This window comes from Squalius cephalus (genome assembly GCF_949319135.1).
Source record: "Squalius cephalus genome assembly, chromosome: 9".
Classification (NCBI taxonomy): Eukaryota; Metazoa; Chordata; class Actinopteri; order Cypriniformes; family Leuciscidae; genus Squalius; species Squalius cephalus.
Genome location: NC_137130.1, coordinates 16,216,724 through 16,232,914, shown reverse-complemented (window position 1 = coordinate 16,232,914; position 16,191 = coordinate 16,216,724). Strand labels below are relative to the sequence as shown.

General features: G+C 36.0%; 3 protein-coding genes across 6 annotated transcripts in view; 1 reads left to right on the top strand and 2 right to left on the bottom strand.

Moving 5' to 3' along the window:
• Positions 1-1,014, bottom strand: part of ptpn4a (protein tyrosine phosphatase non-receptor type 4a) — a 50,533-nt gene extending 49,519 nt beyond the window's left edge. The window contains exon 1 of one of the 2 annotated variants that reach the window (XM_079882452.1): positions 613-1,014. The gene's annotated coding sequence lies outside the window, so the exon portion shown is untranslated. The remainder of the gene's footprint in view (positions 1-612) is intronic. The other variant, XM_079882453.1, reaches the window with a different exon arrangement.
• A 1,742-nt stretch (positions 1,015-2,756) lies between these two features.
• tmem177 (transmembrane protein 177) lies at positions 2,757-4,272 on the bottom strand. The gene is made up of 2 exons (XM_079881536.1): positions 4,182-4,272; positions 2,757-3,895 (listed from the first exon to the last, which is right to left on the bottom strand). Exon 2 carries the CDS (start codon positions 3,870-3,872, stop codon positions 2,940-2,942), a length of 933 nt encoding a protein of 310 aa, XP_079737662.1. The 5' UTR covers positions 3,873-3,895; positions 4,182-4,272; the 3' UTR covers positions 2,757-2,939.
• Positions 4,273-4,452: 180 nt separating this feature from the next.
• mrasa (muscle RAS oncogene homolog a) lies at positions 4,453-15,370 on the top strand. Of its 3 annotated transcripts, XM_079882460.1 has the most exons (7): positions 4,820-4,931; positions 5,190-5,248; positions 7,537-7,743; positions 12,690-12,843; positions 12,953-13,052; positions 13,921-14,000; positions 14,177-15,370. In XM_079882460.1, exons 3-7 carry the CDS (start codon positions 7,551-7,553, stop codon positions 14,274-14,276), a joined length of 627 nt encoding a protein of 208 aa, XP_079738586.1. In that variant the 5' UTR covers positions 4,820-4,931; positions 5,190-5,248; positions 7,537-7,550; the 3' UTR covers positions 14,277-15,370. The 3 variants fall into 3 exon arrangements, with proteins under 3 accessions (XP_079738585.1, XP_079738586.1, XP_079738587.1); XM_079882459.1 differs by having other exon boundaries at positions 4,453-6,699; XM_079882461.1 differs by lacking the exon at positions 5,190-5,248 and having other exon boundaries at positions 4,829-4,931.
• The last annotated feature ends 821 nt before the right edge of the window (positions 15,371-16,191 follow it).

Here is a 16,191-nt window from a genome sequence, read left to right as displayed (position 1 = left end):
TCATGAGGGAAGAATTCTGAACAACTGGTTTTCACCTGTCCATATGACGTCGTAATGATCGAGTCACATGCGCCTTGTCATAAACACTGTCAAAAACGATGACGTCATTGACATGTAGACATATAAAATAACTCTGATTAAAAAAAAAAGAAAGAAAGTGTGACCACACAAACACATCTTTGACTTAAAAATCACTAAATGTTTTCACCAATGACCGGGATCATCAATGATTGGCTCTTAATGAGAGAAGTTAAAGAAGGATAATCCTCTCAAATAGAATTTATGATCATGTTCATCTCCCGTCTGAGCACTATTGGGTTGGTTAAATACACCACAAGCTCCAACAAAATCCAGTCTGCTTGTAATGTCTTCAGCTAAAGAAAAAGCTACTTGAACAGCTGAACCTTCTAACATTTGCAAATAAAATGCTAAAGAAGTATCCCTTGTATGTAATTATTTTCTTTTATAAAAGATAAAAGTATGATAGGCAACGAGAAATACCAAGATTTTTTTTTTGTTTACTTCTTGTTGTTTTTTGTATATACAGGAAAGCAGGCAGCATTTTAGTAAAGAAATTCCCCAGTAACATCAAAGTGACATTCCGATTCTTACCGTCATAAACTGCTCCAGGGGTGTCCAGTTTTAGAAGTAAATGTGATTTCGTTCGAGTCCCAAGGCAGAGGAGCGGAGAGCCCGCTCAGAGCAGCAGTAGCAGAAGCCTCATACTGACCCACTCCAGCCCAGCACACACACAACTCAACGAGCCTCCGCTTCCAATAATCCACATAAACTCAATCCCGTAAAGCCAGTCAGCGACGACACTTTGCAATCCAGTCAACGGTCCACTAGGGCGGAGGAAGGGGTCTCGCAGGAGAAAAAAAACGCATTTCCCACTCCGGAGGTCGGCTCATCAGGATCGCTGACTTTTTTTTCAGTTGTGTCTCCGTTCACGGCGCTGTTACATTGTAGGAGCCGCAGAAGCAGCAAGCAGAGCCGAGTGTTACATTGTAACATGGCCCGACATCTCTCCGCAGCGCCACTAGCGGTCGGGGGTGGAATCACAACCTGGAGAGGCGGGGAATTTCCATTTAGACAGACAGACAGATAGGTAGGTTGTTTTTATCCACATGCTTGTTTTATCCAGATATAGCGGGACAAACATTGATTGTGGACTCACTAACATCTCTTAAGAAAAGCCTAGTGCAACGATTCTTTTGGCATCCAAGATCGCATATTCGAGGCACGGATAGTTTGTGGACAATAGTGGCATCGTGTGGCCAAATCGCGTTAAAGCGCCTAGTTACGTTATTACGTTTACGGATTTGATCCTGTTTTTGAGTCTCTTGTGTTTTTTGTAACACTTTATTTTACAGTGTAACTGATACATTCTTTACATGTAGTTAATCATCAAAACTATAAGTTATGCATAATTATATGAACTAACCCTAAAATAAACCAAATCCTAATCTAACCCTAAAGTAAGTACATGTAGTTACTTAATATTACTCAGTACTTAAATGTATAATTACAGTGTAACAAAGACACCTTAAAATAAAGTGTGGCCTTTTTTTAGTGCTGGGCAACGATTAATCGCGATTAAAAGTTTGTTTGTGTACTGTGTATAATTATTGTGTATATATAAACACACACACACACACACACACACACACACACACACACACATATATATATGAAGAGTTCAGATGCAAAAGCCTCTAAGTGCCATCTGAAATTTTCTTCTAGAATGATCATTTTTATCAAGCTTGTATATTTAAGTTCAATTTCACTTAAATTGCAATGCAAATTACCTATTAATTGCAATTTAATTGAAATTACTTAACTTAAATATACAAGCTTTATAAATATGATCATTCTAGAAGAAAATTATAGATGGCACTATACATATATATATATATATATATAAAGAAATATTTGCTTGTATATACTTTATATTTTATACATAATTTATATTATATATAAATGTAAATATTTTATAAATAACACATTTTTCTTAAATGTATACATGTATGTGTATTATACAAAATAATTATACACACTACATGCACATATATTATGTAAACACACTTTTATTGTGGATGCGATTAATCGATGCCCAGCACTACTTTTTTTTATAATGTTATTAATATTGTTTAATATACTATTATTTGTAGGCCCTGTACTGTTTTCAAATGTCAATAATAATAATAAAAATTTGTAGATATACATTCTTTAACTATGTATCTAAAACTTCACAGTAAGCAGAATATATAACACTATAGCAAAAGTTTAAAGACTAAATTGTATAGAAATAAAAAGTATGCTTTTAGTTTGAAATTAGCTATTATCTAGAGGGAAAAAAACATACAGTAAAACACTGTTCAGAGAGCCATAGATGACACTGCAGAAAGCCAAACCTACTGGAAATGTCATTACAGAATAAGTGATCTAGTATGCAAACATTGGGAAATGTCCACACCCAAAGTGTGCTTCGGCAAGATTGCCTCTCAAACATCTTTTGGCATCCATCCTTCGGCTGACAGTCACTCATACAAAGGTTTTTATGTAGGCATGTGCCAGCAGCAAATATTTTTTTTAAAATGTGACCAAAACTATATTCTGTTCCATGATCATTTAGATTTAAAATACAGGAAGAATAGGAATTTTGTAATAATCTCAGTATCATATGTCATTGTGTGATGACTTAGAAAAATATATATGGCATATTGTTTACATAATATATACAGCCAGTAGCCTAGTGTCATTAAACATAAGTTTGTTTATTCATGTGAAAGAGAAGACAATGGTGTCCAGTGGTGTGTTGTACCATTTCAATCGCATTGTAAATATATAATCTAATTTACAAAAACAGTATGATTTTCACATGTTAAAATCCAAGAGATAACCATTAACATATAAGATTTTAAATATATTTGGGCAGCTCATACTTTCTCATTTTTCAAAACATTTAAAATCCCATCCCGTCTAGATGTGTAAGTTGCATGTCTGAGTTGCAGCAGGTGCCCAGGAAACAAGTTTCCACTGGGGGCGTACATCTCTTCCCCTTTAGGGCCCATCAGAGAGCGCAGGGTCTTGTTCCGTGTCAAGATTTTCTCATAGAACTCTAAGCCACCCTTTGCATAATCGCTAGACAGACATGCCGCACGGTGGTCCGAGCTGTAGTCTAACCACTGGCTCAGAGCATCAGAAGTCATGATATACGACACGACTCCTAAACCCAGTGCAACCACATTAACGCCGACCCTGAAGATGATGGACCCAGCCTGAAGCCCAAAGATCTGCTTGAGGGCTACGCTATATATGCAAGCTCCGGCCAGACATGCTGGAGCCACTGCAGCGTGCAACACGGGACCCCCAGCCCCCAGTCGGGCCACTTCTCGGGCTATAGCAAACTTCTGCGCCTCTGGCGAGAACACCAGGGAGTTTTTGAGAGCAATGCCCGAGTCGCTGTCCCAATCCAGCTCTTTGCCATTGATGAGAATAGTGCGATTGGTGATGCCCGCTGGCTCCTCAGTGGTGCTGTTGAAGTTGGCTGGGAGGCCGATCTGTGCTCCAGAGGGAAGCCATGGAACACCAGCCCCTACCGGATGAAAGCCGAAAGAGGCAAATGCACTAAAGGTTTTAGGGGAGCTGACAGCAGAATCTTTCAGAACCTCCTGAAAGACGTTCTCAAGCTTCTCTGACAGGCTGGCAGGTTCTCCTTTGTGCCAGGCCTGGTACACTTTTCTGTATGTATGATCTGGGAAAACATGATAAAAAATGTTGGCAGAGAAGACCCCGCCACATCCGACAAGGAGCAGTGGTGTCCGATACTTCTGAATAAACACAGAGAATCTCAGAAAACCCGAAGCCATCTTCTCTTGCTCACCTGGCCAAACTGTCAAGAAAAAATGACTAAATGTATTAATCATAAATGACATAGGCCTAATCTTAGCATTTAATAGCAATGTTATCTTATTAACATGCCATGCAGGCTAACGTTACATATAAATATTGCACATATTCAATGTAGGCTATCGCAATAAGCCCTTCTTTCCCCAACACCTACGTTAATTATATTTTTAGAATGCATACATTTTCCGCACATTTTCAAACAAGGTTTTTGTAAAGTCTTTGGAAATAATTGTCCATTAAAGAGCATAAAACCATTAGTATTCTCTTACTTGCTACTTTGTTTTCATTCTCACAAGGACAGCACGTTGAGTGTTATGGAATCACAACTTTGCGACACTTTTACGACACCACGGACGATGTGTGGACTCGAATAGAATAAGGATTAGAATAGAAATAAGAGTGTATAAATTTGTATTACTAAAATGGGTGTGGACTGGTACATACATAAATAAAATTTGACAAATTTTAATTCTTCATTTTGTATTTATAAATGAGTGGCTATCAGCGTTGTCTAAATATAATCACGTGTCATGTGAATATGGGATAAACATGTCCCAATGGAGTAGTTACAAGCTTAGGACATTTCTTGTCTTATGTATTGAACTTGATCTAACATGAGCTTTCACAACGGACACTTATTTATTTCACACGGATGTAAGCGCAACTTTTTGTCTGTTGTTCAACCTCATCCAGTTGTGACAAATGACAACGCCTACACTTTTCTTATTTTTAAAAACTATTTTTAAAAGTTACAATTATCTGTCAAGCGTCGTATTTTTAAGATAAATAGAGAAAACGTAGAGAAGGGTATTTTTAATGTCCACTGAAATGTTTATTTTGCACCTCATATATCTTATAAATCGTACTGTAATGATATAAATTTATCTGCCGCTTTAAAAGTGATGATGAGGCTTCACACAGAGGAACAGTCCATTTGCGTGTGTGGGGAAGAAAGAGTCTTCCGTGTGTTCGACGATGTACATGTTCTGAAGAAGACGGTGTTTTAGGAAAATATCTGGGTATATATTCACGGTTGTTTGTATCAGATGTATAATGCTGCTAGACAAACAAAATAGTGCTGCTCTGTAAGAGTGGCAAAAGAAACGCATCCACCCCATCGAAACCATGCTATTTATAGCATCAGCAGTTGCGATGTGAAGTTTGTTACTCCGTAATTTCATAAGGGCGGGGTAAATGTTTTAATATTTCATTTAATCTGAACAGCAGGCCCTGTCTTCACTAAGATTCCGTTGATTATTCTGAACTTAAATATACAGGGATGTCGAGGAGGAGTCGGGATATTTGCACACTTGGTAAATTAACCAACACAGCACTGGTAAGTTTCCTGCCTGCCAGAGTTTGAGGATGGTTTTTGATGATCATTGTCAGAAGAATCACACTCATATGTTTAATTTCAGACATAAACGTTTGTCAGTTTACACCCCTCGGGTATAAACTGCTTGTCTTTGTTTATAATCATCAAAGATGTTTAGTAAATGAGACTCTGAAATAAACTCTGAAATCTGAATATTGAGACTGATCTAACAGGATACGTCATCACGCCGCGTTAAAAGTGACGTCATCTGTGATGAAGGGGCGCATGAAACATCCGAGTGATAGAAAGGGGGGAAAAAACATCCGAGTAATAGACTATTAAAGCTAAAACTAAAAAAACTGTTTTACATCTGGTGTAAGTGATATAATGATGCATTTAGAAAATATATGATTTGTAATAATATTAGGGAAGTTCCTGTACATAGAACGAAATGGTCATGTGTACTCATTTCAATCAGATTTCAATCACATAAGAAAAAAATCATGCTTTGGTAAATAATTATAAATTTAAAACCCATAATTATGAGATAAAACAGTAATAATGTTATAAAAAGTCACATACTGAGTCATAATTATGCTATTAAAACTCATGCTATAGCAAATCCTAATTATGAGATTTAAAGTCTAATTATTATATTAGAAATAGAATTATAGGTAAAGTCATAATGACGAAAAGTTGAATTTTAATGTCATAATTATGTTTGTTTGTTTTTTGTAAATTTGTCATAATCTCGTCAGTTTAGGTAATTGTCCTCTTTTTATAGGTCTATCATAATTTTTACTTTTTATACATTTCTCTGAATGTGGTCTATAAGGTAAAACAAGAAAAATAATTTTGAAGCAAATATGAATAGAAAAGTATATGTTAAGCTATCCATATATCATACATAATATCACTGTTTATAACTATTTAATTATTTAAACTTAGCATAACTGTGATTATTTCACAATTTCTTCATTTAGGAAAGTTAAAACTCACAGTGACACTTTATCACAGCACTTTATCAACCACTTTGAATTGACTTCCTGATGAAGAAAATCTGAAACACTGAAAAAGACTTTCCACCTGACTCAAGAAAAAAGTCAGATGGAATGACACAAATGATGGAGTAACTAACAATTTTAATTTTTTGGGCGAACTGTGCATGATGTCTACACAGTACATGAAGTGTTAGCTTGTCATCTTAAGAGGTCAGTTTGGGGTCTCTCTCATGGGTGTGTCTGATCGAGAGGTGTCTCATAGTTTCCTTATGAAAGAGAGATCAGGCATGCTGGAATTAGGAAGGAAGTTTACTCCTTCCTCACATTGTGGACCGCAGGAAGGGGAGGCCGTCACCCTCTGACAGACTTTTCCTCCTGAATAGCCCACAGTGCCTTGCTCACGGGCCAGGCAAACACTTCCTCATTAACCTAGCTGAGTTCCTCTTCTTTCTGCTAGAGTTGTCTTTTTAGGTAAGAAAATGTGTTTTTAACTTATTATTATTTATTATCGTACAACCTGTAGGTACAAATTGCTATTTCACTATAACTCTGTACATAATAACATTGGGGAACTTGCTTAAGAATCGTGCTAATAGTTTTACACAGCCAGTCCTTGTTTTATTGTCATTTGTTGGATATTGATTAGTAAATTTATTATTAATTTATTATTTTTTGATTGCCATAAAATAAAATATAATGCTTGTAGGTTATTTATTTATAGCTTATACATATGTATATTTATGAGATCCGTATACATAGAAATGTGTGTGCATATAATGTGCATATGTGGTGCATTTGTACTTTATGGTACATTTTGTATATTTATTTTTTGGTCTATGCTAGGATTAAGGATACTTTTTGTATTTAAAGACACATTTGCAGGGATAGATCTGATCTTTTATTATAAATAATATATGAATATCATCAACATTTTGACATTTTTTCTCGGCCTCAAATATAAACTTCATGGAGCTTTAATAGAGTGTAGCCTAATTCTTTTTTCTTTTCTTTTTTTATTACCGTAAACAAAAATAAAATAGACTTGGGCTTTGAAGATTCAAGGCTTGTGTTGTGCAGAAAATAACAGCAATTACAAAAAAGCACAATGTCTGCGTCTAGACCATATCCCTCTATCCTAAATTAGCTCTCTGCAGAACTGTTCCCAAACCACACAAAACCTCATTTGAACTTGTTATCCATACTTTGAGCTTCTTTATTTCACATAAAACACAAGAGCTGCTCATAACTGTCCTCAATGCTTGGGCCTAAATCATGTTCAATGATCAGATTGTCCTCTCCTCTCCTCAGGTGTAGCTGTTATCATGGCAACCAGCGCGGTCCCTAGCGACAACCTCCCGACGTACAAATTGGTGGTTGTTGGAGACGGAGGCGTAGGAAAAAGTGCTCTTACCATCCAGTTTTTCCAAAAGATTTTTGTGCCAGATTACGATCCTACTATTGAAGACTCCTACTTGAAACACACAGAGATCGATGGCCAGTGGGCGATTTTGGATGGTATGTGCCAATACCTCATTATTATCTGTAGTGTTTTTCTGTATTATTTATAAGTAATACTCATGCTTTTAGTGCTCTCATATTGTTATGCGTATTTGCAGCCTTATCAGTAGACTTACCGTATATGAAGCTTTTAGCCTAATTACGGCAAAACAAAAGTCATGCCTAATGGAAAATCCAGCTAAAATTAGCTTCAGTTGCTTGCCATTTGAAATTATTTCTAACTGATTGAAGTAGGTCAGTTATGGTGATTTAGTTTAGATAAATAATACAAAATGGTAAAATGTACTGAATTCAACATTCTGCTTTGTAAAAAATACTCTGAAACTGGGTAGAAAAAAAAAATACTATTCATATATATATATATATATAGTACCGGTAAATGTACTGTATTCCTGTGATGGCAAAGTTGAATTTTGTCTTAAACGTCACATGATCCTTCAGAAACCTTTCTAATATGCTGATTTGGTGCTTAGGAAACATTTCTTATTATTATCAATGTTAAACACAGTTCTGCTGCTTAACATTTTTGTGGAACTTTTTTTGTCCAGGATTCTTTGATGAATAGAAACTTCAAAAGAACAGCATTTATTATAAATATAACTTTTTTGGTCATATTTATTAATTTCATAAATGTCTTTTTTCTTTTTTTTATCAATTTAATTTTTTTTTTTTTAAATATTAGTTACCCCAAACCTTTGAATGGCAGTGTATTATGATTTAAAATAATAATAATAATTATAATAATAATTAAGCAGCTAAAACGGTTTACAACATTGATAATAATAATAAATGATCTTAGAATGCTTTCTGAAGGATTATGTGACACTGAAGACTGAAGTAATGGTAAATTCAGCTTTGCCATCACAGGATTTTAATGAACATGATGAAAAAGAAACATTTTAAAATATATTACAACAGAAACCAGTTAATTTAAATTGTAATAATATTTCACAGTATTACTGTTTTTACTGTATTTTTGATCAAATGCAGCTTTGGTGAGATTAATAGACTACTTTCAAAAATATTAAAAAATATTCATATATATTGTGTGTATGTATATACAGTTGCAATCAAAATTATTCAACCCCCATTGCAAACCAGGTTTATTGGCAAGATTTACAGACCTTCAGTTGTTTGCAATGAACAAATCAAACTAAAGTAATTGAAATAGCTCAACACAACAAATGTTTCAAGTGGTTTCCCCAAATTCAACTGAAAATGCAACTTTTTATGACTTTTGCAGTCTCAAAATCATTCAACCCCTTCATGGCAAGCATCTTTAGTACTTAGTAGAGCACCGGCACCCTATTGCTGTTATGACCTGCTGCAAATGAGATGTTTAACCAGACACCAGCTTCTGGCAGTGTTTCTGAGGAATCTTAGCCCATTCCTCATGAGCAATGGCCTCCAGTTCATTAATATTCTTGGGTTTGTGTGCTGCAACCACCTTCTTCAAATCCCACCAGAGATTTTCTATAGGGTTCAAGTCAGGTGACTGTGATGGCCACTGTAGAATCTTCCAGGACTTCTTCTGCAACCAAGCCTTGGTGGAATTTGAGGTATGCTTGGGATCATTGTCTTGTTTGAAGGTCCAATGACGCCCAAGCTTACTCACTAACAACTTGACGTTTTCTCCTAGGATTTCCTGATACTTCAATAAATAGATAGATAGATCGATTTTTTATTTGTCCTCGAGAGGAAATTTGTTTCCACCGTAGATGCGTACATAACACAAACACACATAACATGTTAAATTATTAACATATCATAATACCATCAAAAATAGTTGCTGACATCACAAAAAAAAAAAAAAAAAAAAAACACAACAAGAGAGCATACATGACGTATCAATGGCCATTTTAGAGCTCGTATAGATACAGCAACAAAACTCTTACTATACCTGGCCTTTCTACACATCGGTAACCTATACCTACAGCCAGAAGGCAGGGGGATAAAATGTTGTCTGGTGGTCTGAGTCGGTTAAAGGAGAACTCCGGTCAATTTTAACATTGAGCTCATTTTTTTGTACATTTGGAGTGCTGTCAATACAGAGAACAACGACAAAAATCGGTGTTGCCTACACCGAGTTATTCTATTTTTAAAATTTGCACCCTGTTGACTTCAATGGGGCAAGTACTAAACCTGCTTTTAGCCTCTTAACATCCTTGATGTGTCATTACAAGTGCACAGAAAATGTGAGTGATTCCTTCTGAGTGAACACGAGTGAGTCTGACTGCAGTAGATGTGAAAGAAATGTATAAAAATGATGTTATTTAAGCCAGCGCAAATACCTTTGTTTACATCCTGTTTTTCGGTTGAAGTCCAAAGTAGTCGATTGCCGAGTTCACGCGCGTGATCATAGGTATTAAACCTATGCGTGTGAACTCTGCAATCGACTACTTTGGACTTCAATCACTCACATTTTCTGTGCACTTGTAATGACACATCAAGGATGTTAAGAGGCTAAAAGCAGGTTTAGTACTTGCCCCATTGAAGTCAACAGGGTGCAAATTTTAAAAATAGAATAACTCGGTGTAGGCAACACCGATTTTTGTCGTTGTTCTCTGTATTGACAGCACTCCAAATGTACAAAAAAATGAGCTCAATGTTAAAATTGACCGGAGTTCTCCTTTAAGATTTTTTGAGCCTTTCGCAACGTGAATGTCGAGACACTATCCGATAAATTAGGGGTAGGGATACCAATAATTTTACTTGCTAAATAAGTTAGCTTTAAGAATTTGTTCTTGTTGGTAACTGTTAGCATATGAAAAAAAACAAATGGCACCATAAGTAAGAACTGGCTCAATAATACTGCGATAGAAAAGAAGACGTGTCTGAACAGACAAGTGTCTAAGTTTACGAATAGCTGTCAGTCTTTGTTGACAGCACTTGTAAACCCCTAGTGTGTGCTGGTTGAAGTTGAGATTTTGATCCAAAGTAATGCTGAGATATTTGAAATACTCTACCCTTTCAACTATATCTCCGTTAATGGTAATGCTAGAAGCATGGATCTGTGTTTTTGGGAAGCTAAAGACCAGTTCCTTAGTCTTTGAAATATTGAGGTGCAGAAAGTTATCCTCACACCACGTACTAAAATGTGCTATAGAACGTTGATAGTCCAAAAAAAGAGTCATTGTCCTTATTAAGCAGAGCAAGAATGGCTGTATCATCTGCATATTTAAAGTAATGAGTAGTGGTAAATGGACTCTGACAGTCATTTGTGTATAGAATATAAAGGAATGTGCTAAGTACGCACCCCTGGGGGGCGGCAGTATTAAGAACAATGGTTGCTAAGACCATTGTTGGTTCTTAACAAAATGGTTTAAGAACAAATCCATCTAGCCTTCCACACGCTGCAGGTTTTCAGTGCCAGAGGATGCAAATCAGCCCCAGAGCATCACCGAGCCCCACCATGCTTAACTGTAGGCAGAGTGTTCATTTCAGCATATGCTTCATTCTTCTTCCTCCAGACATACCGCTGATCCATAGGGCCAAAAAGTTCCATCATCACTCCACAGAACAGAATTTCCAAACTTCTGTGGCTTATTTATATGATTTTGAGCAAATTGGAGCCGACTTTTCTTGTGCTTTTGGGTCAGTAGTGGTGTACATCTTAGAGTTCTGGCATGCGTTTAGTACGCACCTTACTGTGCAGCTGAAACCTCAGTGCCTGTTGCCACCAAGTCTTGCTGCAGGTCTTTTGCAGTCACTCAAGGGTTTTCTGAAACTGCCTTCTCAGAAAAGGAAACTGTACCTTCTGCACAATTAATCGCAATGAAACCGCACGCGATTTGGCAACGGCTGCGATTATTTTATGCGCAGTTTGTCAGTGCAGTGCGGTGATCGGTAGTCCATCCATCTCACAGAAGGATGCTCAACTGTCGTTATGAAGTGAGTTTGGAGGAAAAGCATGTTATTAAATGTTGTCTTTTGTTGGACAAGAAGTTCATAAATGTTCTCATGTTTGGAAAGATGTTTGATGCGTGTTGCTTTTTCAAATGCACGTTATAAGTGACTCAAACTCGCAGTGCTTTCGCGATAAGCCAAATCGGTTTAAGTGTGATTACATGGAAATTGCGATTAATCGTGCAGCCCTAGTTGCAGCTGTTGATAGCTGCCTTTTTCTGCCCCGTCCAGGTAGTGTAACCACTATTCCTTTAACTTTGAAGTTGCAAACTATGCTTCCAACTGGGTCTCTAGGAACATTTAGTGCCTTCGCTATCTTTTTGTATCCTGTTCCTTGTTTGTGAAGGGCGATGAAATCTTCTCTTAACTTTTTGGACTATTCTTTTGACTTAGCCGTACAGTATTTCTAACTTGCAGTCAAATGTGACACTCAACAAACCTAGCCAGTTCAGATATTTTGTTTGTTCTAGCTCAAGCACACCTGGTGCAACTAATGAAGCCCTTGATTAGTTGCATCAGGTGTGCTAATTTTGAGACTGCAGAAGTCATTAAAAGTTGCATTTTCAGTTAAATTTGGGGAAACCACATGAAACATTTGTTGTGTTGAGCTATTTCAATTACTTTTGCTTGATTTGTTCATTGCAAATAGCTGAACGTCTGTAAATGTTGCCAATAAACCTGATTTGCAATGGGGGTTGAATAATTTTGATTGCAACTGTATATATATATATATATATATATATATATATATATATATATATACACACAGTTGCAATCAAAATTATTCAACCCCCATTGCAAATCAGGTTTATTGGCAACATTTACAGACGTTCAGCTATATATAAAGTATATATATATATATATATATATATATATATATATATATATATATATATATATATATATAGGCTATACTTTATATATATATATATACTGTATATACACACATACAGACATACATGCATACAGAGAGACATTCTGTAAACATTTTCCAGATAATATTTTACACATATTATGTTTACCTTTGCTCCTTGCAGTTTTAGACACAGCAGGTCAAGAGGAATTTAGTGCCATGCGAGAGCAGTACATGAGGACTGGTGACGGATTCCTCATTGTGTTCTCTGTGACAGACAAGGCCAGCTTTGAACACGTCGACCGGTTTCACCAGCTCATCCTTCGAGTGAAAGACCGGTCAGAGATCATGTTTACTTCATACAAAACTCAAGACCACTACACATATTTGACTAGACTTCTCCTTACAAAAAATGTCTAAGTAAAGTTTCTTTCGTGTCTGCACCAGAGAGTCTTTCCCCATGGTTTTGGTGGCTAACAAAGTGGACCTGGTGCATCTGAGGAAAGTGACTAATGAGCAGGGCTGTGAGATGGCCGCCAAACACAACGTAAGTCCGTCAGATATCGAAGCACTACTTTATGTGAGAATGACAATTTTCAGTGTGTGTGCCTGTGTGTGTGTTTGTGTTGACTGACAGTGGTTAAAGGGTTAGTTCACCCAAAAATGAAAATTCTGTCATAATATACTCACCCCATTTCAAACCTGTATGACTTTCTTCTGTAAAAGAAGGGGAGATTTTCAGTGAATAACACTCAAATTTAAGTCTGTACTACAACTACTAATTTTACGGTGCTTTTTTATGTCATTTTTGGAGCATAAACACTGTAGATATACACTACCCTTCAAAACTTTGGGTCAGTAAGATTTGTTAATGTTTTCAAAAGAAGTCTCTTTATGCTTGCCTAGACTGCATTTATTTGATTAAAATTTGATTACATTGAGATGATAATATATTAATAATGTAAAATATTATTACAATTTAAAACTATTATCTACTATAACTACACTATAACTATTTTATATTTTTTTTACATGAATTTTCAGCATCATTACTTCAGTCTTCAGTGTCACATGATCCTTCAGAAATCATTCTAATATGTTGATTTTGTGATATGTTAACAAAAAAGATATGTTGAAAAAAAAATTGTTACTACTGTCACTTGATCAATTATAGCATTCTTGCTGAGATAAGGTTTTGATTTCTTTGGAAAAAATCTAATCTTACTGACTCCAAACTTTTGAACAGTACTGTATTTTTGTAATTATTCTGATATTGTATACATAATTAACAGTTTATCTAAAATCTTAAAGAAAAAAAATATCACACAAGTGTTTATCTCCTACTCTTTTTAAAGGCTGAAGTAAATGCGAGTGACTTCATTGCAGTAATTTGCATTTCTTAACTATTTCTTTAGATTACTTACATTGAAACAAGTGCCAAGGATCCCCCAATGAATGTGGAAAGAGCTTTCCATGAACTAGTCAGAGTTATCAGGTGAATAATCTCACATTTTTCAGGGGTTTGTCTTCTCATAATGATGTACAGTAAAAGATAAAAACGTAATCTATTTCTGCCTACCCAGACAGCATTTTGGGGCATTATAGGTGCAGTTAAAAGTTTCAGAGTTTTTATATTAAAATGTCCCTTTCATTAATGCTTTGCCTTTTTAGACAGCAAGTTCCAGAGCATATTCTGAAAAACAAGAAAAAGACAAAGTGGCGTGGAGACAGAGCCATGAGTTCTCACAAGCTTCACTGTGTGATACTGTGATATTGAGTCTCTTCTGTTGAAATCATCAGCGTTTGGCAAGATAAAATGCCAGAGAGAACTGACTAGAGATCTGCACTAGAGGACCACAGACTTTATCAAACTAGAACTGGCATGAAGCCATACTATCTCTTCCTGTCTCAGGGAAGCATATTAGGTCAGTGAAGGAATCACTACTGCCAGACAAAGGAGGAACAATCAGGTCAACACGTCCTAATGGAAACACTGCCTGAAACAACATAGATCACAGCCAATCAGAACATGTTTGATGTTTAATATACTATTTGAAGCTAAATTTTAGTCCAGTGAGATTGCACTGTGGGTGGAGCTACCCAGATAGATGCATCAAAACCGAAACCATACACCGCAATAGTTTACGCACCTACATTAAATTATGTGCAGCTTCCAAAACGCTCATGATGATTGTTTTGTAGAGCTGTCTAAACATTTTATTTTCAGTAGTTACCACAAATATGAAGGGATATTGTTGTTTTAACCTTCAAAAAAAGCTAAAATAAACCTTACAAATGGATATTTATTCGCAAAGGAATATGTAGCTATAGTCAAACTTCTTTGACTTTTAGTGTCATAGAGTGTTAGATGCGTCTTCAATATGGCCTTTACTGTTAAGCACAAAAAGTACTTCAAACGTTGGATGGGCTCATTGCACTAGCAGACAAATGCAAGTCTTTTTGCACTTTCAGTATTTGCTCGTTGGCTTTTGCTGTTTAACATGCTGTTTAAAGTTGAATTGTGATGTTAAAGGCGTATGTATTGAATTTTGTTGCACACTTTACAGGTGCTCTAAGCCTTTTTTTTATAATACCACACAGAAAAATCCCCACTACTTAACAGATACCACTGAAATACTTCCTTAGAAATCTCACGTCCGTCCCCGTGACAGCTCTGTGGGCAGTATTAAAAAAAAAGAGTGAGCATTTTTTCAGAAACACTGCTTTGAAGGATTTTGCACCTTCGGATTCGCTGACATATAGAGAGAGTTTCTTGAGTGCCACATTAGCATATCAGAATCATTTCTGAAGGATCATGTGACACTGAAGACTGGAGTAATGATGCTGAAAATTCAGCTTTGCCATCATATGAATACATTTCATTTTAAAATATGTTCAAATAGAAAACAGTTATTTTTAATTGTAAAAACATTGCTGTTTTTACTGTATTTTTTATATAAAAGAATGTTACCAACCCCAAACATGTGAACGGATATAAACCATTCAATTTAGCATACATTGTGACTGAAGGTTGCCGAGGCAGTGTGAAGAATATAGGTTTTATTCTTGATCAACCTTCAGTATTCAACAGTTTGCCAAACCTCCTGTGCCTCAGTTTCCTCTACATTGGACCAATTTATGTGTCTGTGCCAGTGGGATAAATAATCCGTTTCTTAGCCACTGGCTTATCCAACTGTTCCCAAAGCGCAGGCCTGTAGAAGCTGATCCCATCTGCTGTTAAGCCAAATTATGTGTTGTAATGTTCATAACAGCTTTGCTCTGCGCACCCAATTTTATATTGACACATAAATAAATCAGTAGCCTAAGGCACAATATCAGACCGTGCTGTGATCTGTTGAATTGGGATTTTTTGGTTTATTTTTTTTATTGTTTTGAAACATCATGTCTAATCAGCTAGAGAGTTCAACATAACCAGAAGCTCTGTTAGAATTCGTTTAACATTGACATTGGACTAAATTGACAGTATATGGAGATGAATTTCCACAGGTGAATAGATGCCTTACAATGACTCTCTGGCTTGATTTATATAAGGTTAAATACAAGTAAAATCACAGTAATCTGACAGTACATTCCATTTTGCTCCCCTAGAAATATTGTTATGTATTTGTTTTTCCTTTGGTTGGTCAATTACATTAAACGCTTCATAATTAGAACACTGCTATCAG